General features: G+C 47.0%; 1 protein-coding gene across 5 annotated transcripts in view; it reads left to right on the forward strand.

The window, feature by feature from the left end:
• AKAP6 (A-kinase anchoring protein 6) overlaps nucleotides 1-23,463 on the forward strand; it is a 479,843-nt gene that overhangs the window by 82,755 nt on the left and 373,625 nt on the right. The window contains exon 1 of one of the 5 annotated variants that reach the window (XM_088456599.1): nucleotides 9,697-9,726. The exons of the other annotated variants lie outside the window; for them this stretch is intronic. Coding sequence (XP_088312725.1) covers nucleotides 9,703-9,726 — 24 coding nt within the window. The 5' untranslated portion in view covers nucleotides 9,697-9,702. Of the gene's footprint in view, nucleotides 1-9,696; nucleotides 9,727-23,463 lie in introns of those variants that run through there. 5 annotated transcript variants of the gene reach the window in all.

Raw genomic sequence — 23,463 nt, forward strand, 5'->3', positions numbered from 1 at the left:
ACCCTGTAAATGTGCACAAAACCCGGCTTGTAGGGACTGCATAGCGTACAGCCCCCAGAAGGTAACGCTGGCATGATAGACACCAAAGTGGCTTCCCTTTAGAAGTCTGGACTGGCAGTATCAGGGGGAGAAAACACCTCCCCCCGATACTGATAGTATGGTGTGCAGCTAGCAGAAAGCGCTTCCAGGCTTACTGCTGGTAGTTGTTTTTACTGGGGAGCTGCACACCCTATAACAGTAGTCATCCAGGCATACCATACTAACAGTGACTTTGTTCTAATATGCTCAAATTTCACAAAAGGAAATTCATTATCCAGTAATTAAATATCAATTATAGGGGTCTATTTACTAAGCAGTGTTAGGAGACAGAGTGAAAAGTGATAAGGAAGTGATAAGGTGCCAGCCAATCAGCTCCCAACTGTAATTTTTCAAACACAGCCTGAGAGATGGCAGTTGGGAGCTGATTGGCTGGCACCTTATCACTTTTCACTCTGTCTCCTAACACTGCTTAGTAAATAGAGCCCATAATCTCTTACGACATTCAATGTAAATGCTAAAATAAGATGAAAAAGCTAAGAGTCAGTGAGAAGTGAGAGCACCTCATAAACGCATGCCTCATTCTGTCCTCCTGGCCCCACATCTAAATACAGGTATGCCAAGGCCTTCAGAGGGCGCTGTTTACAGGTAGCAGTTAATCCTTGTAGAAAGAACATAATTGCTCCTTGACAAAACCATGTTTGTGTTGCTGTGGGAGAAACAGTTGACAGATATAGGGGCCCATTTATTAATGATCACATTTGCAATGCATTATGGACGCGATATTAATGCCCATGATCGGCTGAATGTAACAAAAAAGCACCCGCAGGGACAGGGGCTCCTCACTAATTATGCGATGTGTAGCCCATAGGCTACAGCTGGCTACCACCATCTTCAGATGGCGGTAGCTGCAGGGGCCAATCTCCGGAATGCATCGCATTCCAGAGGTTATTAATTATGGCAGCATTGCATCCTCCATTGAAATCTATGGGGGTTGTGGTTGTCAGTGGGAATGGAGAGATCGCAGCAGGTTTCGGAGATATCTGCTGCAGTCCCTCTGTCATACAATCGGGGAATACTAAATATTATGGTTATTTTTGGGGAATAAGCCACAAATATTTATTGATAAATGGACCCCATACAGCTAGAAGGGAACATGATATAGCTCAATTCTAAATCGCATTGATAAAATAAAGCTCCCTGATATTGTATTTGCAAGCATGCAAAAAATTCATAAAAATTGCATTTGCACTGCTTCCATCGCTACACATGTGCAAATCTGCACGCTTTAGCTAGATTTGCTACTAACTTTAAATGAATTTCAGCAGTTGCGTAACTATAAATTTTGCTCCCACCTGCCAAAAAAGTCCCCCCCCTTGGCATTTTGGTAAAACTAATACAGGGCCGTTTCTAGGCAAGTTTGGCTCCCAATGCAAAAAGTTAAATATGTGCCCCCACCCCCCATAGACAGTTGACATTATTTTTCATTTTTCTTTCTTATAGTAATGCCTCGTACACACTATGCCACACACCGTAATGCCCATTACACATTATTCCACACACCATACTGCCCAATACACAATATGCCACAAACCGTAATGCCCAATGCACGATATGCCACACACCTTAATGCCCATTACATTATTCCACACACTATAATGCCCATTACACATTATGCCACACTCTATAATGCGCAACACACAACACACCATAAAGCCCATTACACATTATGCCACACACCGTAATGCCATGACACATTATTCCCCACACCATAATGCCCATGGCACATTATTCCCCACACAGTAATGCCCATTACACATTATGCCACACACCATAATGCCCATTGCTCAATATGCCACACACCATAATGCCCATTGCATATTACGCCACACACCATAATTTCCATTACACATTACGCCACACATCGTAATACCCATTACACAATATGCCACACACCGTAAAGCCCATTACACCACACACTGTAATGCCCATTACACATTATGCCACATACAATTTTGCCCGTAACACCATTTTATGCCCCACAGTAAGGCTTCTAATTACTTTTAAATTACTGGCTGTCAGGGGTCCCATGCTTGTTGCCAGGGATCTCATGCTCAATGCCAGGGGTTTCATACTCTTGGTTCCATGCTCGTTGCCAGGGGTTTCATGCTCATTGTCAAGGGTTTCATGGGAGAAGATGCAACTTTCTGCATCTTCTCCCGGCGGCAATAGTGTTCCTGTCACTTCCAGGTAACGCTATCCACTAGGACCTCTAGCATCTGTCTCCTCCTAGGCGGCGGCCATTTTTTGTAGGGACGTTTTCAGCAGATTCCTGCGTACAGCTAGTCCACATGGAATCTGCAGCCTCCAAGCCACCGCGCCCCCAAGCCAACGCAGGGTCTGCGGTTACGTCTCTTAATTTCACAGTGTGCGCATTTAATTCTATTTTCTGATTTTGACGAAACTTTGACCCTTATGCGACCTCTGCTTGTACATCCATGCAACTAGTTTAACAAAGCTTCCTATCTGCCCAAACTGCTCATTAACGACATGATTCAGAGTCAGCCAGAGGAACAAATAAGGAGCAATTTGCTCCTGGAACAAACCATGTTGCAGTGCAAAGGGTTCAAATGCATTTATTTTTTTGCATGCAGGAAAAATTGCATGTAGCCCACAAATACTGGACAGCATTATATTCAGTGGCGTATCTATAATGGGTGCAGTGTGTGCGGGGCACATGGGCCCCCGGGTACAGAGGGGTCCCGCACCGTACACCCTGCACCCATATTAGTTTAAACCTACCTGTCCGTGGTCCCGCGCGGGTGTCAGCGCTGCTCAGAACACCGGAAAAATGGCCGCCGTGGCCATTTTTTCGGTGTTCTGTGCATGCGCAGTAGACTCCGGGCACACTCTAGTGCCCTGATTTTATTTTTTATTATTTATTTATTACAGTTTTTTATATAGCGCAGCATATTCCGTTGCGCTTTACAATTGGAACATTAACAGAACAAAACTGTGTAATAACAAACAGATATATAGGTAGGAAGGCCCTGCTCGCAAGCTTACAATCTATAGGGAAATAGGCATTGATACACAAGGATAGGTGCTATATATTGCATTTTGGTCCAGCCAGAATCCACAGTTTCTTGGTTGGCTGCATGATCCAGTCACACAGGAATATCGACCAAATGTCATGAGGATGTGAGAGAAAGACGATGTGTGAGATTGTGTGTGGACCGTAAAAGGGGATGTAATTAGATATGGAAGCTATGAAGGTTATATGGTAGGTTCTGGAATCTGATAAGCTTGCCTGAAGAGGTGAGTTTTCAGGGAACGCTTGAAGGATTGGAGACTAGAAGAAAGTCTTATTGTGCGAGGTAGGTTATTCCATAGAGTGGGTGCAGCGCATTCTACTAATGCACTGGTGACTGGCCAGCCGCATCAGTCGGCTGCCGGCCACCGGGGAGAGAGGAGGGGGCCCCACACGGGAGTGCAAACAGGCCCCCTCCTCTCTTAAGATGCCCCTGATTCATACTTGCCTACCCTCCCGATTTGGTCAGGAGCCTCCCAAAATTCGGGTGCCGCTCCCGGCCTCCCGGAAAGGTAGGCAAGCCTCCCGGTCCCCGGCGATCTATCTGCCCCCCCCGCGAATACAGTATAACCCCGGCAGCGGGGGGGGGGGGGCGGTGACGCGATTCGCGCCGAATCGCGTCATCGTGGCCCCGTCCCCTGCTTCACAATGCCATTTATCTTGGAATTGTGAAGAGGGGGCGGGGCCGTGATGACGCGATCGCGCTGTCATGCCCATGCCTCGCCCCCGTTGTCGAGTCATTTTCTGGGCCACGCCCCATTTTGATGTGGCACGCCCCCCTGCTGAGGACGCCCGACAGCTCCCTCCCGGAAGGAGGGAGCTAGAAGTCGGCAAGTGTGCCCTGATTATATTTCTGCAGAAATTTAGAATTAAACACAACCCTTCCTTACTTGCAGTGCAACATGGTTTTACCAGGGTAAAAATTGGTCCTTTATTTTTTTTGATCTTACTCCAAACTCTAGAATTTCTTTAATTGTGTATACAAATGCAAGTGAGGCACTGCACATATACTTGGGTTGCCACGGGTGGCCTGTGGGCGTCCTCCAGGAGACTCCCCACACTTGTTGGGAAATAAGTATTATTCAGTGTTTGGTAGACTTGTAGTTCTGGCAAGGATGAGTATTTATAGGGAGGACTTGTATTTGCTATACTATACTGTACATAGGTACTGGGCTAGATTAAGAAGCAAACATCCCCTTTAAGTGAGATCAAAGGGCAATAATTCAACCAAGGAATTGTTTGTTTTACACGCTGTATGCCATGTGTGTGTGTATACATATGTAACAGCTATTTATTTTGTCAGGGTTTCTGTTACGTTCTGGGTTATTTGTGGACCCGGGGTGGTAGCAGGAGCGATCACAGAAGCAGATTTGTAAATAAAACTAGGATTTTTAATAAGTGCTCGAGTGGACATATAATGTGGCAGTAAATAAAAGTCCAGGAAAATATAAATGTGCACAAGAGTTCTGTGGTGGAAGCAAAAGGGTTAATGTCCAGGTAGAAACAATTAGAGCAGTCCAGGTGTGCAGGTAGTGAAACTGAAAATAAACAAGCCAGGTTTGCAGATAGTGAACTGAAGTGCAGGATGTCAGCAGACTCAGGCACTCAGGTATGGGCAAGGGTGATGGAGGTAGCGGGGTAGTCCAGTGGGAACTAGGAGCTGACAGGCAGACTGGCAGACAGCGGATTCACAGGAATAGGAAAGCACAGAGAACTCCCTCTCAGCTAGGCTGAGATACACGTTGCACTGGCAAAGAAGGAAGGCACTGACCCTTCCTAAATACCCCATGCCGTGCTGTTACTGGCCGGAGGGAACATGTGACTCACCAGGATTGGCCAGCCGCATAACATGGCCAGAAGGCAAGATGGCAGCGCCCATGCCAAACAGAATGGAGACGCCGCCAGGCCTTACCAGCGCAGAGTGACAACAGGCCCGCACAACAACGCGTGCAGCCAAAGCCCCCCGCCAGACACCAGCTCCGCCACCAGACAGCCCGCACCACAATGACCTCACAGGTAACACTCGCCTAGCGCCATGCTGAAATACCCTGGCCGTGACAGTACCCCCCCTTTTGGGGTGGCCTCAGGACACTCACCAGGCTTCTCCGGATGGGCAGAATGGAATCTCCTGATGAGCGTGGGAGCGTGGACATCACGAGCATCGGTCCAGCAACGTTCCTCTGGACCGTAACCTTTCCAGTCCAGCAAATACTGTAGATGACCTCTGCGTAGACGAGAGTCCAAGATCTGGGCGACCTCAAACTCAACTCCTCTCTCCGTCTGGACTCGAGGAGAAGCAGGTAGAGCACTATGGAATTCATTCAGGACCAGGGGCTTCAATAAGGAAATATGGAAAGAATTAGGGATTTTTAGGTATGGGGGTAACTGTAGACGATAGGCCACTGGATTAATGACTTCTGTTATGGAGAAGGGACCGATGAAGCGTGGTGCAAATTTCATAGAAGGAACCCTCAGACGAAGATTCCGGGTGGATAACCAGACTTGGCTTCCAACTTGCATGCGTGGAACTATTCTACGCTTCTTATCGGCCTAGGTCTTATAGCGAGAGGATGCCTTCAACAAATCAGACCGTACTTGAGTCCAGATGGCAGCAAAATTCCGCACCGTGTCCTCCACGGCCGGAACATCGAAAACAGGCAGGCTTCGGAATTCGGGAACACGAGGATGAAGGCCATATACAACCTGAAATGGCGTTTGGTTAGTTGACGAGTGGTAGGAAGCATTATGTGCAAACTCAGCCCACGGCAGCAAGGCAGCCCAATTGTCCTGGGAAGATGACATAAAAATTCTTAAGAAAGTCTCTAGATCTTGATTAACTCTCTCGGTGGAGCCGTTGCTTTGCGGATGGTAGGCCGTGGAAAAGTTTAACTTCACTTGAAGAACAGAACACAAAGCCCTCCAGAATTTTGCAGTAAACTGCACACCACGGCCAGAGACAATTTCAGCAGGAAGGCCGTGTAGACGAAATATGTGTTGGACAAACAACTGTGCCAGGTCAGGGGCAGAAGGTAACTTCTTCAACGGTATATAGTGGACCATCTTAGAAAATCGGTCTATTACAACCCAGATAGTGTTGAAACCTTGAGAGACTGGCAGGTCTGTGACGAAATCCATGGAGAGATGCGTCCATGGACGTGATGGAGTAGGTAATGGAAGCAATTCCCCAGCTGGAGCTTGTCGTGATGATTTATGCTGGGCACAGGAGGAGCAGGAAGATATAAACTCCATTATGTCTGCCTTCATAGAAGGCCACCAATAGTGTCTTTTCAGGAACTCCAAGGTCTTCCGAGTGCCTGAGTGCCCTGCGAAGCGAGAGGAATGTGCCCAAGTGAGAAGCTGCTTCCTTAATTCCGGGGCCACAAATGATTTTCCCGTAGGAGGCTGAAGTTGTAATGCGGCAAAAACTCTTGATTCCAAGACAGGGGTATTGCTTTGATTTTCAGATTGATCATCACAGAGGAGAGATCTCGATAGGGCATCAGCCTTCTGATTAAGTGCTCCAGACCGAAAGGTCAGGGTGAACTGAAACCTGGCAAAGAATATTGGCCAGCGGGCCAAACGAGGACTCACACATTGGAGGTTTTTGAGAAATAGGAGATTTCTATGGTCCGTAAATACAGTAAATGGAAACTTGGCACCTTCTAGCAAATATCTCCATTCTTTCAACGCCAACTTTACAGCTAGTAGTTCTTGCTCACCTATGGCGTAGTTCCTTTCGGCAGGAGAGAATTTTTTAGAAAAGAACCCACACGGATGGACTCGGTTGTCATCATAACGTTGAGACAAGACTGCTCCCACAGCTACAGATGATGCATCTACTTCCAACAAAAAAGGCCTGTCCAGATCTGGTTGTCGAAGGACTGGTGCTGAGATGAAGGCCTGTTTTAGAAGATGAAAGGCAGACTCTGCCTCAGGTGACCATTGGGCAGGATTGGCACCTTTGCGGGTCAAGGCTGTAATGGGAGCCAGCAGTGTAGAAAATCCCTTAATGAAGCGTCTATAATAATTGGCGAAGCCCAACAATCTCTGGATGGCCTTCAGTGTCTGAGGTCGGGTCCAATCCAGAATTGCTTGTACCTTCTTGGGGTCCATTTCTAAACTGGAGCCAGATATTACATAGCCGAGAAAAGGTACACTGGGCACTCCAAAGACGCACTTCTCCAGTTTGCAGTAAAGGTGGTTTTCTCTCAAACGGGTCAGGACCTCCTTAACATGTTCTTGATGTTTAGCCACAGAGGGTGAAAAAATCAGTATGTCATCCAGATAGACAACAACCGAAACATGTAACAGATCCTGGAAAATCTCATTAACGAAACTTTGAAAGACAGCAGGGGCGTTACATAATCCAAAAGGCATTACCAAATACTCGAAATGTCCATCTCTGGTATTAAAAGCGGTCTTCCATTCATCGCCAGCTCGGGATACGAATGAGGTTGTAAGCCCCTCTTAGATCTAATTTAGAAAAAATGACAGAGCCCTTGACCCTATCAAACAACTCAGTAATCAGGGGAAGAGGGTATCGATTTTTTACAGTAATGTCATTAAGGCCTTGATAATCGATACATGGTCTTAGACCACCGTCCTTCTTGCCAACGAAGAAAAACCCAGCTCCGGCAGGTGAAGTAGAGGGGCGGATGAACCCCTTTGCCAGGTTGTCCCGGATGTGCTCGGTCATGGCTTGAGTCTCAGGCAAGGACAGCGGATAGGTACGACCACGAGGTGGCATCTTATCAGGTATCAATTCAATTGAACAGTCCCATTCCCTATGAGGGGGTAAGATATTTGCTTGTTGTTCATAAAAAATGTCGGCAAACATCTGATATTCCTTGGGAATGGCAGAAGAAACGAATGAAACTGTCTTTCTCACAGGTCGAATTTTTGGAAGACAGGATTTCTGACAGTCCATACCCCATGACAGAATCTGCATAGAACTCCAATCAATCCTGGGATTATGTTTACGTAACCAGGGTAGACCAAGAACAATTTCTTGAGAGGCCTCTGATATCACCAGGAATTTTAAGGACTCAGAATGAAGTTCCCCAATTCGGACCAATACAGGTTGAGTCTCTTTGGTGACTATCCCGTTAGTCAGAGGGCGTCCGTCTATTGAGGTCAGAGAGATAGCATGGTTGAGAGTCAAACAAGGTATCTGAAATTTATCAATGAAACTAGACGTTATGAAATTTCCGGCTGCTCCTGAGTCGATTAGAGCAGTAGCAAAGACAGGTTTGGGTTTAAGATCCAAGGCTAGGGTAATCGTGAAATCTTTAATTTTTGGAGACGGGTTCATAACTCCTAACTTGATGTCTCCAGGGTCAGTTAGGATTTGGCATTTCCCGGTTTACGGGGACAGGAGATCAGCAGGTGACCAGACTCTCCGCAGTACAGACAGAGGTTCTTTTGCATTCTTCTCTGACGTTCTTCTTTGGAGAGGTGTGTATGATTCACCTGCATAGGCTCCTCTTCAGTGGGAGAAGGAATGGGACGGGTAGAAAAGGAGGGGGTAAATGACCTTTGCCGGTCAGTTCTGTTTTTTCAGCCTGACGTTCCCTGAAGCGTAGGTCAACTTTGATACACAATGAAATCATGTCGTTCAGATTAGTAGGAAGCTCTCGAGTGACTAGATCATCCTTTAGTCGGTCTGACAACCCATGCCAGAAGGCCGAGGTGAGGGCTTCCTCATTCCATTTGAGCTCTGATGCTAAAATTTTAAATTGCACGGCATATTGACTGACAGGACGGACCCCTTGTCTCAGTGTCATGATGTTTGATGATGCTGATACAGTACGCCCAAGTTCATCGAAAATCCTCCTGAAGGATGACACAAAGCCTGCGTAATTATCCAGCAGTGGATCTGAGCGCTCCCAGAGTGGGGAAGCCCATTCCAAGGCCTGGCCGGATAACAGAGAGACTATATAAGCCACTTTAGTTCTTGCAGTTGGAAAGTTGTCAGGCTGCAGGGTAAAATGTATGTCACACTGATTTAGGAATCCTCGGCAGAGTTTAGGATTGCCGTCAAATTTATTTGGTAAAGGAAGACGTAAGCGGGGAGATGATCTGCCTCCTGTATTCCCAGACACTGATGCGGATGTAGTTGCTGGTACTTCAGGGGTAGAAAAGGAAGTTTGCAAACTATCCTGTCGCTTGGACATCTCTTGCAGAAATTGAACCATCTGATGCTGCATGTTTTCCAGATTTTCTAATCGACCAGAAATGCACCTGAACAAATCCACTCCTGACTCCTGATCCGTGGCCGGCTCCATGGGGCCAGTGCAAACTGTTACGTTCTGGGTTATTTGTGGACCCGGGGTGGTAGCAGGAGCAATCACAGAAGCAGATTTGTAAATAAAACTAGGATTTTTAATAAGTGCTCGAGTGGACATATAATGTGGCAGTAAATAAAAGTCCAGGAAAATATAAATGTGCACAAGAGTTCTGTGGTGGAAGCAAAAGGGTTAATGTCCAGGTAGAAACAATTAGAGCAGTCCAGGTGTGCAGGTAGTGAAACTGAAAATAAACAAGCCAGGTTTGCAGATAGTGAACTGAAGTGCAGGATGTCAGCAGGCTCAGGCACTCAGGTATGGGCAAGGGTGATGGAGGTAGCGGGGTAGTCCAGTGGGAACTAGGAGCTGACAGGCAGCCTGGCAGACAGCGGATTCACAGGAACAGGAAAGCACAGAGAACTCCCTCTCAGCTAGGCTGAGATACACGTTGCACTGGCAAAGAAGGAAGGCACTGACCCTTCCTAAATACCCCATGCCGTGCTGTTACTGGCCGGAGGGAACATGTGACTCACCAGGATTGGCCAGCCGCATCACATGGCCAGAAGGCAAGATGGCAGCGCCCATGCCAAACGGAATGGAGACGCCGCCAGGCCTTACCAGCGCAGAGTGACAACAGGCCCGCACAACAACGCGTGCAGCCAAAGCCCCCCGCCAGACACCAGCTCCGCCACCAGACAGCCCGCGCCACAATGACCTCAGAGGTAACACTCGCCTAGCGCCATGCTGAAATACCCTGGCCGTGACAGTTTCTTTTTAGGCACTTCTTAAGGTGATTAAATAACATCATAGAGTTACTCTGTCAAGAATCCAATTACAACCTGTTTTTTCACCAACTTTCTGCCCTTATTGTCACTGTGAATATTTTAGTCACTGATAGATAGAATCTCCATGTTGGTGGTTCTCATATCTATGAGCCAATATTAAAATAAGTGGCTAATTTACCTGTGACGGTTATTGCTAATTTGACTCAGACAACAAAGTTTAAATAAAAAGCTTATTATCTGTCCATGGCCGAAACTAGGATTTTTGTCACCCGTGGCAAGGCAATACAGTAATTTCCCCCCCCCATAACTATAGATTCTGTCCTTTCAGAACCCCCCCTCCCACGGCATCTCTACAGCAGTCTGTGCCCCCCTTCCCATATTACTGCACCAGCCTGTGTCTCTCCCTCCTAAATATCTGCAGCAGCAGCCTGTTTTTGTATTACCCCCTCTACTCACCTGGATTTTCACAATCACTGGACTGGACATCAGCTAGATATGTCAGGGGGCTCCCTGAGAGAGAGGGCCCTGGGATACTCGCTCTCTGTGCCCCCTCCCCCCCTTAATCCGGTCCTGGCCTATCCCCACCACAGCATGCTTCCAAGTCAACACAGTTTTCTCGATTTTTGTCTCCAACCGTCTTGGCGCACTCTTAAATCCGACGTCTGAGGCACGTGCCCCCCCCAGCCCCCACCCCACTATTTGCGGCGCTGCTTTCTCTTTCTAGATCAATGAGATTCATATTGGAAACGTCATAATGAAAGCATCAAGGGCAACTTGTCTACGAACTTCCCTGCTAGAGTGATCACTAACATCATTTCTGGAAATGTACTCCTGCTGATATAAGTGCTAGTCTATGGCCACTTAAAGCTAAGACAACTTAGGGCCCGATTCAGCAAGGAACGCAAGTGTGCGCCCGCACTCAGCCGCTGTGTGTATATGCTAAGCAATGCATACGCATGGCAACCACAGCATAAGATGCAGACGCCCAGCACTACACAATGCCGCCCACTTTCCTGTACTCAAAGCATGAGTATGCCCCAAAACAGCGGTAACATCGAGAACCATCGGAACCATACGCACAATAGAGGTTGACCTGATGTCATCCAGGATTTTGTCCACTTCCTGCGTGTTTCAATTCATTTGGCTACGTATGCCGCTGCACTGCCTTTATTATGCATGCCCCTATAACGGCGTCCCAACGCACAGGCACGCCTGTGTTCGCACGATCACCACCGACAAACGGCACTTCCTGTCAATCAGTATCGGAAGTGTCTGTGTGCACACTGCGTGTAGTCTGCGTACCCTTACCCGATCGCACTGGCTAGATGGCACACGCGCACTGCGATACATGCGCAGTGCAAAACATCGGCCGAGTGCGTGCGTTCTCTCACTTGCTGAATCAGGCCCTTAGTCCTATTAGACATCTGGACCCTGAAAAGGCTTCTTAATGTGTTATAGTAAAGATAGTAATGGCAGCCTAGTGTCTGGGTTGCCACTGATTTTAAACGTGAATGAAAATATACAGTAACTATTAATTTATCTTGTAAGACTAGTTTCCCAGAATTGTGTTTAAACATACTCTAAGACGGGTGTGCACCATACACATGAATAAACACAATACAGCAACAATACTTAATAAAAAGAAACTAAGACAAGAAAAGCAAAGTGCAGACTAGTCCCAGATACATTATACAAATGATATAAACACAATTATATATCACTGTAGCTCAAGGCCCATTAGAATCACTATAATTACCTGTAATATCTTTTGCATTGCTCCCAGCTACTGGTGTTATGAGGCTACTGAGGGTCATAGATATCCGGTTCATGATGTGCCAGCCGCAGAAGAACACAGTGACAATCTGCTTTAATTGGCCTTATAGTTATGGAACTCTTTTGCTAAAGCACAACATAGATTATGAGCCTCTTGTGCTTCAGTCTCTGTGACACATAAGTGGTGTCAAACCCAAGCTATAATTACAAATTGAACCACCTGCTCTTCTTCATGTTGAAGAGCCAGAACTTCATCACTTCTATGCTTAGTGGAAGGATCTTCAGACTGGCAGGCAGCCTCAAGAATATAACGCTCCTGGGGAACAGGCGATGCCAGACCAAGAACTCCTGGTGATGTGGACCTACCTATATATAGGGCAAGAAGACAAGCCTTATGCCCAGGCTTAAATTCTTAGATGCTGTGTCACCAGATGATTTGTTTGAATATTGTACAGATGTCCCGGCATGCTTGCTCTGAATACTTAGAACTTGGCCTTGCAAGCAGGACAATATGGCAAGTCACATCTTAGGGGAATGGTGTATTCAATGAAGACACATTGCGATGAGCCATTTCCTGATTTTGTAGCTCCCTCTAGAGGCTATCTTCAAGTACTGCACATCTTTATTGTGTATCAGCTAATATGAATAAGGGCTCTATTCATTATGTTAATTATCGGGGTCCGAGCGGACTCTGATAATTAACACTTCAACTCTCGGCAAGCACTGCAGCAATTCATGCGAAAATCAATTCATGCGAAAATCAGCTGTCTCCCCGAAACTTTTCACTTCTCCTTTCGGAGCAGTGAATCTTTTAACTGCTCCTTTCAGAGCAGTGAATCTTTTAACTGCTCCTATCGGGGCAGTGAATCTTTTCACTGCTCCTTTCGGAGCAGTAAAACTAGTGCGGCTGCATGACCTAGAGTACACGCAGGTGCACAAGAGAACCGGCGTCTGGCAGAAGGTGCCGGACAGGGGCAGAGGTATCCAAAAGGATCCCTCTTCGCAAACCCAGGTGGGAGCACTCGCCATCTGAAGATGGTGAATGCTCCCACAGTCAAATATTGTATTTTCGGAGCTTGATGAATTCTGTCCCTATACTAGTGTATGGGGACAGTGGGCCATTCCGGGAGAGAAAGGTAAGTAGCAAAGATAAGATAATGTATGCAGCAAAGTGGATTTGTTATTTAAATAGTGAAAATCCTAAATAAATTTACAGTAGGATACTCTGTTGTACTAATTTTTTCACCCTCCCTTGGAGTTCTATTCATTATCACTTAATGTCTACAAAAGCAGGTGAAAATATTAATTTTCACCTTATTTTGTAGACATAGGGGCATATTCAATTACCCGCGGGACTTCTCCCGTGAGTAATTGAGGCTCGAATGTCCCACGGCGCGGGGTTAAGCTATTCAATAAAATAGCTTTTTCCCCGCGCCGGTAAATGAGCCCTCGCTCGCGGGAAAACAGTGTTTCCGCGAGAAGTGCGGAAACAGTGTGTTTTTCTGACGTGCGCGAGGCCGACAAGGGCGGCTTCATGCAGCTGTTACCTCGCACCTACATGAGGCGCGAGGTAAAGCCCGTCAGCGGGGATTCGCGCGCGGGGTCTCGTGGACACCCGAGCGTGGAATCCCCACTTATTGAATCACCACCAGCTACGTCATCTCCGCTATTTATTTGATTAATCGAGTACATCGAAAGGCGTCTGAACTGCTCGATGTGCGAAACGTTCGGCACCTGATGCAGAGCTGAACAGAAGTCGCACCAAAGTGGCTTTTGCGAGACGGGCCGGCACCGGAAATCCACAGGGGGAGTAAAACATGACATACTCACTAACGGCTCTGTAGCCATCCCCTGCGTTCAAAACACCCAATACTAGGGCTCAGGGGTATCGCCTAACCGTGGGAAAATCAGAGGTTTCATAATGCCAACTGCAGGGGTTTTTAGGGAGTTCTGTTCTGAGATCTGAGGTGTAGTGGTGTTCCTAGTCTGAGTGGCAGGACACAGGCAGGGCTGGGCACTGGAGTCGGGAGATTCTGCCAGCCCGCAATCCATGGACCTGACTACCCGGACAGAGAAGCTATTTCCCTGAGAAGCGTGGAGTCATACAGCAGCTTCTCCCAAGAGTAGCTTTCCCCAGCCCGGGCGGGTAAGCGAGACGAGTAACTGTCCACATTTCTACCACTAAAGGGGCCTCTGCTGTAGGGACATATGTGTGGGGTCCCCAAAGTGTAGCTAATACTACTGGCAATTCTATATATACTGTATAATAGTTTGTAGTTGCTGTTTTACATGTAGAATTAGTATGTATGTAAAAGGTAACGTGTACCTTTGCTATTGTGTCATTTACTGTGTGATCTAAAGGGACCCATAAAGGAACAGGGGTACTGTGCAAGGTGCTGAAGGGCGATATGGCGAAAATAATGCACGCATAAACCCGGTATCCTCACATGCAGTGTCCCGCTGACAGGAGGAGCTCTGTTACTCCGTTCCTGTCACACAGCACTGCCGCCTCACTTCCCAGCCACAGGTCACCTCAGGGACACGGGTCAGCTCCACTGCACAGACCACTACGTTAGACAACCACAGGGGTGCCGAGAGGGGGGGGGAGCGTGTACAATTTACCCGGGCCCGGGCTTCCAGAAGGACCCAGCAGGGGCCCGGGTTCAGCGCTGCCCCCCCTCCCTCGCAGCAGCCGATGCAGTGGGAGATTGCTAAGCAGCAGCCACAGCAATCTCCTGTGCCTGAAGGGGTCACAACGCCCCCTCCCCGGTGCGTAGCAGCGCTGCAAAAGATTTTTTTTAGGTTTCTTCTCAGGGGGGCGTGGTCTCGCCTCCCGCGATTAGGCCATGCCCCCTTCTTTACCTGGGCCCGACGGCGCTCTCTACGCCCCTGGACAGCCAGACCATTGGGGGAGAGCAGCTATTTATAATCTCTGCCTTTTTCTCTCCTCATGTTGGCAACTTATCTCACTGCGACTGTCCCCTGGAAGCCCTGGCGTCGGCTAGTTCACAGAGGGATCCCTTATGCTGGCCACTGAAGTGGGACTTTTGACTACTAAGATAACTCTGAAGTGAGTGAGGCCCCATATAAGATGGAATCTCACATACCATTTTCATGTGCTCATTTGTGATGTTCGTGGAGAGTGGTCAGCGGGGAGCAGGGTGCTGCTGGATTATTTGTGCAGGCAGAACACAGTGGATGGCCAGGTCCCACACTCCCTTTCAAAGTGCCCGATCTCTATTGTGATGTTCGTGGAGAGTGGTCAGTGGGGAGCAGGGTGCTGCTGGATGTATTATAGCTGCAAGTGGGACAGTGGATGGCCTGGTCCCACACTCCCACCAAACAAGTGCAAAGCAAGTGACCGGTCAGGGCTGCTCTAACACACTGACAGTGCTGCTCTAAAAACACTGTCAACATTGCTCTAAAGAACAGTGTCAGCGCTGCTCTTAACTCAGTCAGCGCAGCTATACACGCGGTCAGCGGAGAGCCTGCTGGCAGTGACTGTCATGCACTGCTGCCGCACCGCGTATGACATCCTATGAATGGCTTGCACTCCGTGAGCTCAGTGCCGTCAGGCAAACCACCGCCGGGCTGCCGTAAGGCAAGCTACCCGGATTGCGGCCACAAGCCACCAGTAGCTCGCGAGCGACGATTTGGCGACCACGGCTTTAGAGTATATGGCTTAAGGGAGGCCTGTACAATGTTTGTCCTTATCCATCTCCTCCATGTAGATTCCTGAAACGTGCAGATCACCTCATACTATTCAAACAAACAAATAATAGGAGGATTTGGCACATACTTGCCTACTTTTGAAAAAGGTGTCTCTGACAGTTTGCACAGGCCCAATGGAAGCTACTGGTTTCCTCTCAGCGAGTGCTCTACAAGACCTTGCCACTCGCATCTATAATCAGGAGGCAGCTCAACGCCAGATGGGCCAATACCTGCAAGAGCTTTCTGGATAACTAATGGCTATACAGGTGTATTTGGCTACACTACTTCCTTCTCCTGCAGTGGTAGCACCACCGGTCCCACCTTTGGGTTCCAGTAGTCCTAAGTCCCGTCTTCAGCTAGCCTTACTGGAACATTTTGATGGGAACCCTCGACGGTGTCGTGGGTGCATTAACCAGTGTGAAATACAATCAAGTGTTTGCCGCAGAATATCCCCACACGAGATCTAAAGTAGCATATGTTATCTCCTTGCTGTCTGGAACAGCTTTGGACTGGGTTTCTCCTCTGTGGGAATGGGCCGATCCAATAGTCTCTATTTACGACATGTTAATTTCCTCTTTCAAAAGAATCTTTGATGAGCCTGGTCACATGGCTTCTGCATCTTCAGATCTGTTATGAGTTCGTCAAGGGACCTGTACGGTTGGACAGTATGTGGTTCAGTTCCAGACTATTTCGTCAGAATTAAAATGGAATGAGGAGGCTCTAAAGGCAGCTTTTCTCCATGGACTATCGTAGAAAAGGAAGGATGAACTTACTTCTCGTGATCCTCCGGAGTCTTTTGCATAAGTAATCTGTCTCTGTATTAAAATCGACTTATGCCACCGGGAGTGTATAGCTAGTAGAGGTCGATGGGATCGCCTCCAGAATCATCCGCCCCAAGCTTCCACCAGTTCTAGCGGAGAAGAGCCAATGCAAGTCAACCGATCTCGACTGTATTCTGCAGAGTGAACCCGCCGGTTCCAAAATAAGCTCTGCCTTTATTGTGCTGCTCCAGATCATGTTTTGAAGAACTGTCCTCTCCTTGCGGGAAACACAAGACCCTAACTGGCTTTGGTGCGTCCAGTTATGGGTACTTATTAAGCCTACCCATGTCATGGATAGTTTTTTACCCATCATGCTTTCCTACAATGAGAAAACAATGGAGATGAAGGCTTTAGTCGATTCAGGGGCAGCATGGAATTTCCGAAGCTTTGGCTCTTTTTCTTGGTTATACCCGTTAAAACCCTGTCAACTAAGTTGGATCTCTCTGGAGTAGACGGCAGCATCATTTTGGGTAATCCGATATCCTTTATTACCCATTCAGTATCTCTTCAACTGGGCTGCCTTCATCGGGAAATTTTGGAGTTTCTCGTCCTCCCTAGATCTTCTTATGAAATAGTATTGGGACTACCCTGGCTCAGGTAACATAATCCTGCCTTGGACTGGTCTATGATGCAAGTCCTTGCTTGGGGTTCAAATTGTTTTCATCAGTGCCTATCTTCAGTTGTACCAGTTCATATTCACTCTCTCTCTCTACACAGTCTTCTCTATTGTCCAAGCACAAGGAAGAACTTGCTGATCCACGCTTGACAAGTGCATATCTTAGGGGTCGAGTTTATCCTCTCTCTGTGCCGGAATCTGCGGCAATGGTAGAATATATCAAAGAGAACCTTGCCAAAGGGTTCATTAGACCCTCTTCTTTTCCTGCTGGTGCAGGTTTTCTTTTTGTGGAAAAGAAAGACGGAGGACTTTGACCATGCATTGATTATAGAAGCCACAATGCAATCACGGTAAAGAACCGGTACCTTTTGCCCCTCATTTTGGAACTATTCGACAGAGTGCAAGGTGCCCGCATGTTTACTAAGTTGGATCTTTGTGGAGCATACAATTTGATTCAGAGGATGAGTGGAAGACCGATCTTAATATGCGTGATGGGCACTTTGAATATCTAGTGATGCTATTTGGTTTATGTAATGCTCCAGGGATATATCAACAAGGTCTTCAGAGATGTGCTCTATAAATTTGTGGTGGTATATCTCGGCGATATATTGATCTTCTCTGAGAACTTACAGTCCCATCGACTTCATGTCATGGAAGTCCTCGCTCGCCTTTGAGAACATAGCCTGTATGGGAAGATTTCAAAGTGTTTCTTTGGACAATCCTCCGTGTGCCGTTTCTTGGACACATCATTTCCGGCAGCTCGTTAAAAATGGATCCGGATAAATTGAAAGCCATTCAAGAGTGGCTTCAGCCAACTTCTTTGAAGGCCATACAACGCTTTTTAGAATTAGCAAATTATTATAGGAGGCCCTCACAAAAAAGGGCTCTAATCCTTCCTAATGGTCACCCACAGCCATTGCGGCCTTTCAAAAGTTAAAATCTGAATTTTTCCATACCTCCAATTCTACATCAGCCACATCTTGGAAAATCTTTTATCCTGGAGGTGGATGCTTCTTCAGGAGGTGTAGGAGCAATGCTCACACAAACTTGAAATGATGGGAAGAATTATCCTTGTGGTTATTTCTCTCGAAAATTCTCACCAGCTGAAAAAAATTATACTATTGGAGACCGAGAACTGTTGGCCATTCGTCTGGCTTTAGAGGAATGGAGACATCTGTTGGAGGGTGCAAAGTTTCCGTTCACCATCATCAAAAATCTAGTTTACCTCCAGACAGCTCATCGTTTAAATGCCAGACAAGCTCATTGGTCTCAATTCTTCGCACATTTCAACTTCAAGTTTCAATTCCATCCTGGGGTCTTAAATAAGAAATCGGATGCTTTGTCTCATTCATTTCTGTCCCCTCTGGAAGAAGATCTGCCACAGGCTCAGACTATACTGAATCCTCTTGTCTTGGCTCCCACACAGGTACTGACTCCTCCTCCGGGCAAGACTTTCATAGATCCTCGATTATGAGTAAAATTGTTGACTTGGGCCCATGCCTCTCTCTTTGCCTGTCACTCGGGCATCCACAAAACATACAAATTCCTGCAACGATCCTACTGGTGGCCTTCCATGCGAGAGGATGTCCATAACTTCATTGTGTCTTGTGCTAAGTGTGCCCAGCATAAATCCAGTCGAAGCAAAGTTGTTGGTCCTCTACGTCTGCTGCCTGTGCAAAATGCTCCTTGGACTCATGTCTCTATGGATTTTATATCCGAATTTCCATCATCTAAGGCCATAATACTATTTGATTCATGGTCGACCGCTTCTCTAAAATAGCCCACTTCATCCCTTTAACTGGCCTCCCTTTGGCTCAACAGTTGACTACAGTGTTTATTCAAGAGATCTTCAGACTCCATGGTTTACCGAAAGAAATCGTGACGAACCATGGAGTACAATTTGTGGTGAGATTTTAGAGGGCTCTCTGTGCTTCTTGTGGGATAAAATTTAAGTTTTCTTCGGCCTATCACCCACAGACTAACAGCCAGACAGAGAGAGTGAACCAAGAACTGGAAACGTTTATTAGACTCTTCGTGTCCTCCTCTCAGGATGACTGGGTCGACTTGTTGCCTTGGGCGGAGTTTGCCCATAACTTCAGGTATCACTCCTCCTCGAATTCTACCCCATTCTTCAGTGTATGGTAGGCACCCTCGAGTGCCAGATTTTCAGTACCTACCAGTTGTGGAAGTTCCTGCCGTTACTAAATTGGTGAACTCATTTTCATATCTCTGGAAGGAGGTTCATTGTTCCTCAAAACAAACCGTCTGTAATTACAAGAGGTTTGCAGACAAGAAACATCTTGCCATTCCCATCTTGAGAGTTGGGGACAGGGTATGGCTGTCTTCTAAAAACATCTGCCTGAGAGCTCCAAGCATGAAACTTGCACCTCGTTTCATCGGACCTTACCACATTCTTAAGGTAATCAATCCCGTGGTATACAGATTGGAACTACCTCCTCAACTTAGAATTTCCAACAATTTCCATGTGTCCTTATTACGCCTGTTGGTACTTAACCAATTTCAATAATCTCCTCCTAAAACGCCTCAAATTCAGACTCATTGTGGGAGTTGAGTTCGAGGTAGGGAAGATCCTGGATTCTCGTCATCGGTTCAATGGACTTCAGTACCATTTTGATTGGAAAGGTTATGGACCAGAAGAGCGGGCGTGGGTCAAGGCGACTGACATCCATGCTCCTCAACATGTGAGAGCCTTTCCTAGAAGATTTCCTGAGAAGCCTTGTGGGCGTCTGGAGTCCACCCTGAAAAGGGGGGTACTGTCAGGTCGTGGCCTAGAATCAGCCATTACTCACCCCAGCGCCGGCTTCCCCTGATCTCTCGTGTGGTCAGACGTCAGGTGCGGTGGAGGGTAATGCGCTGAGTATTATTCTTAGAGCCATGTAGACTTCGTTAAGTTGCATTGTACCTTGGTTACTGCAGGTGCCATCATGGACACAGCCATGACAGTTTACATCACTTTACTACTCTGTACCCAATGGTAGCATGGTGGTGGTCAGCCAACGCTATCCACCAGTGATCTGCTACTGCAGGGTATAAAGCCGGCCTCCGGGCAACAGGAAGTTGCCTGTGCAACATTGTCACTACTGAGTGTATTCTTGCTGTTACCTCGTTCCAGGTTCCTCCGTGATTACTGGTGATCCAAATGCCGAATCTCTGTGCAACAGTGCATCCAACATCTAGCTCTGTGCAAAATAAGTGCCAACTGTGCAACAGTGCGTCTAACATCCAGCCTGTGTGCAAAACAAGTGCCAACTTTCTGTGCAACAGTGCGTCTAACATCTTGCCTGTGTGCGTTACAGTACCACATCTCGACACAGTATTGCGTCAAGGACCCCTTTCTGGTGTATAAGTTTCCTATCTCGATGCAAGTTTGCATCCAGGACCCTTTCCAGAGGACTAGTTTACAAGAGCCTTTCCTTGTCATAACAGTGCATCCAGCATTTCAGTACAAGTATCAATCTCCCATACTAGTACTTCTTCTACAAGTATATTTCCAGGGCCATTGTTTATTTGTCTCTATTCCCACGGTATCTGACACCAGTTCAAAGGGCTGCAACCTGCCAGTTGGGTGCAGCTTAAATCCATATCCCGATTGGAGGGGTCACTGGAGAACACCTCCCAGCTGGTTAGACTCGCACTTTGGACTGGTCTCATCAACATCTGACATCCATGGATGAGGAGATCTTATATTCAGGTCTCCACGGCGACCGTAACAATCTCTCTCCAAGACTTAGTACGTCTCCCCCTATGTTCTCATCCAGTCACCCCTACCAATCTTAAGATGGGTACACACTATGTGATTCTCTGCCCGACATGGCTATATCTGTCAGATAGGGCCAATATTTGTGTAGTGCTTCACATGTCGCTCCCGCTTATTTGGTATCATTCAGAAAGTGCAGTGTGTACGGACCTCGGCCCGATGTCTGCTGCCTATGCATGGAGATACTATATCGGCGAGACGATTTGGAATTAAAAGGATCATTTGGAACTACACGATTATTGAGTAGCGTGTACAGTGTATATCGTTTTGGGATTGTTTTGGTGAAGCTGTCTAGTCGTTAGCATCCTTGGGCAATATCTTATAGTGTGTAGCCAGATTTATGCTGGGCATACATTGTTAGATAACATGTGTGACCATACACTGACAGACCGACACACATTTTATATGACAGCCTGGAACCCCTGAGACATCATGGCAGTACATTGCGAGATATGTATTCGTATATGGACACATGATATCTGTGTTCCTCCACTGATGAGGAGACATTTCCTTGTTCCCACTGTGTGAAGCAACAGAGGAAATATTGGTTGCTCAGGCAAGGCACGCCATACACTGTCCAATGGGATGCTATTAATTTACCTCCGTCCGGAATACCGGCCATCGGAATCCCGGCAGCGGAAGGCCGACCCGGGACTAAAGATAGACATCAAAATGCCAGCACCTATCTTTAGCCCCACACCGAACTCCCAACGGCCGACATCCTGAATGAGGTAAGCCGAGGATAGCTAGGTTGTAGCCGTGTGTGGTGGGGGGATTAGATTTAGACACCCCCTTGGGGGACTTAGGGTTAGAGACCCCCTGGGGTCGATTAGGGTTAGGCTAGAGGAAGGGGGGATTTAGGGTTAGGCACCCCCGGGGGGTTAGGGATAGGCACCCTGCCAGGAGGGTTAGGTTTATGGTGCGGGAAGGGGGGTTAGGATTAGGCACCCCCGGGGGGAGAATTTAGGGTTAGGCACTACCCCGGGAGTTTTAGGGTTAGGCACCACCAAGGGAGGGTTGAGGGGGGGGAACAAGGGAGGGTTAGCATACTTACAAGCCGCTGTCGGGATGTCCTCCCTTTGGTCTTCCGGCGTCGGTATGAGAACCGGCGCCTTCCAGCCATCGGTATTTTATACCGATTCCCTGCCCGATGTGACCGACTTGCAGCTTACAAATGATCATATCTGTCGGACATGCCAGGCGATTGGACATGTCTAACAGACCAAAAATTTGTGGTCAGTAGCAGATACACACTATGCGATTGTCGGCCCGATCCACAGATAATCTGCGGATTGTGACAATAATTGATTAATATAAGCCCAGCATTTTCTGTGACTAAACTAACTATGAATACTAAAAAGATGTTGAAGCTGGGCACAATCTCCTGTGTTCCCATGGCAGCTGTGCTGCAGACAGTTGTTTCCTGGCAGGATTATTACATCTGACCATTGATCAGCTGTGGTTGTGACTGGCCTGAGAAATACATTTATATTTCTGTAAGCAGTATTGCACTGGCCTATCAAGGGCGTATGGGAAAAGATAACCGTAATTGTCAACTGCTGAGTCAACCCGAAGCCTGCATATAGTACACACATTATATTGTAAGTCATTTATAAATAGGTTGATGCTAGCACATAAATTAAAGGGAAAACAGCATCAGAAATATGAATGTTGTAGTTAAAGTATTACTGACCCCAATCCGGCGATTCAGGGATCATACATTCCGGCAAATAAAGATTCCTAACTGCAAATGGCAGCGATTAGGAATATTTAATATCGGGACTGGCTGCAAATAATAATACATCTGCCCCTTAATCAGATCCCCTCAGCTGTACAATGTTGAAGTGTGACTATATGGGTGTGGGTGTTGTTATAACAGTTTTCTGGGCAGATGTGTTAACTTCCAGCAAGGTGCAGGTTAATGTTTATCTTTCCTGTAATGTGTCAGTGAAGTGTGTCAGTCTACTTGCATGCTGGGGGTTAAAGGGTCTCTCCCATTTTCTGTCACATTCCCCTGGTGAAAAATCAGCTCCTAAAATAGCTCTTGGGAGGGGCATTGAGTGACTGGCCTCAGAGGACATGGCTCACAGAAGGGTCCTTCCAGACTCTGGGAAAGGCCCTAAATCTTGGGCTTGACTGACAGACCAGGTGTGGGGACATAAATCGTCGGCAGGTAGGGAACGCTCGGTTTATTTGCTGGTCATATGTTAGGATTATTATATAGTTCTATAAAGTGTCGGTGCCTGGGGCAGATATCAGCCTGCTCTGTAATATAGTGTGTCACTGTATACAGTTTGTCTGTCCCATACTGCATAGTGCCCGCAGTAGATTTATGCAAAGCATTTTATGTCTGTGCACTTTAGGATGTTCAAATGCTCATGTTTGAGTAGTTTGAAGCAAGGTCCTTCTTGTATTTATGTAGTGAGCTCATACTGTCATACAGCATTCTAATGTGACTAAGAATAACTACCAGATCCTTTGTTTTCAGTCACCTTTTTAAAAGAAAATATAAAGTGTTTGTGTGTAAAGCCTCAGACTGTGCTATCGACTGAAACAGCTCTGTGTGTT

This window comes from Taudactylus pleione, unplaced genomic scaffold (assembly GCF_031769625.1).
Source record: "Taudactylus pleione unplaced genomic scaffold, aTauple2 ptg000707l, whole genome shotgun sequence".
In the NCBI taxonomy this organism is placed as follows: domain Eukaryota; kingdom Metazoa; phylum Chordata; class Amphibia; order Anura; family Myobatrachidae; genus Taudactylus; species Taudactylus pleione.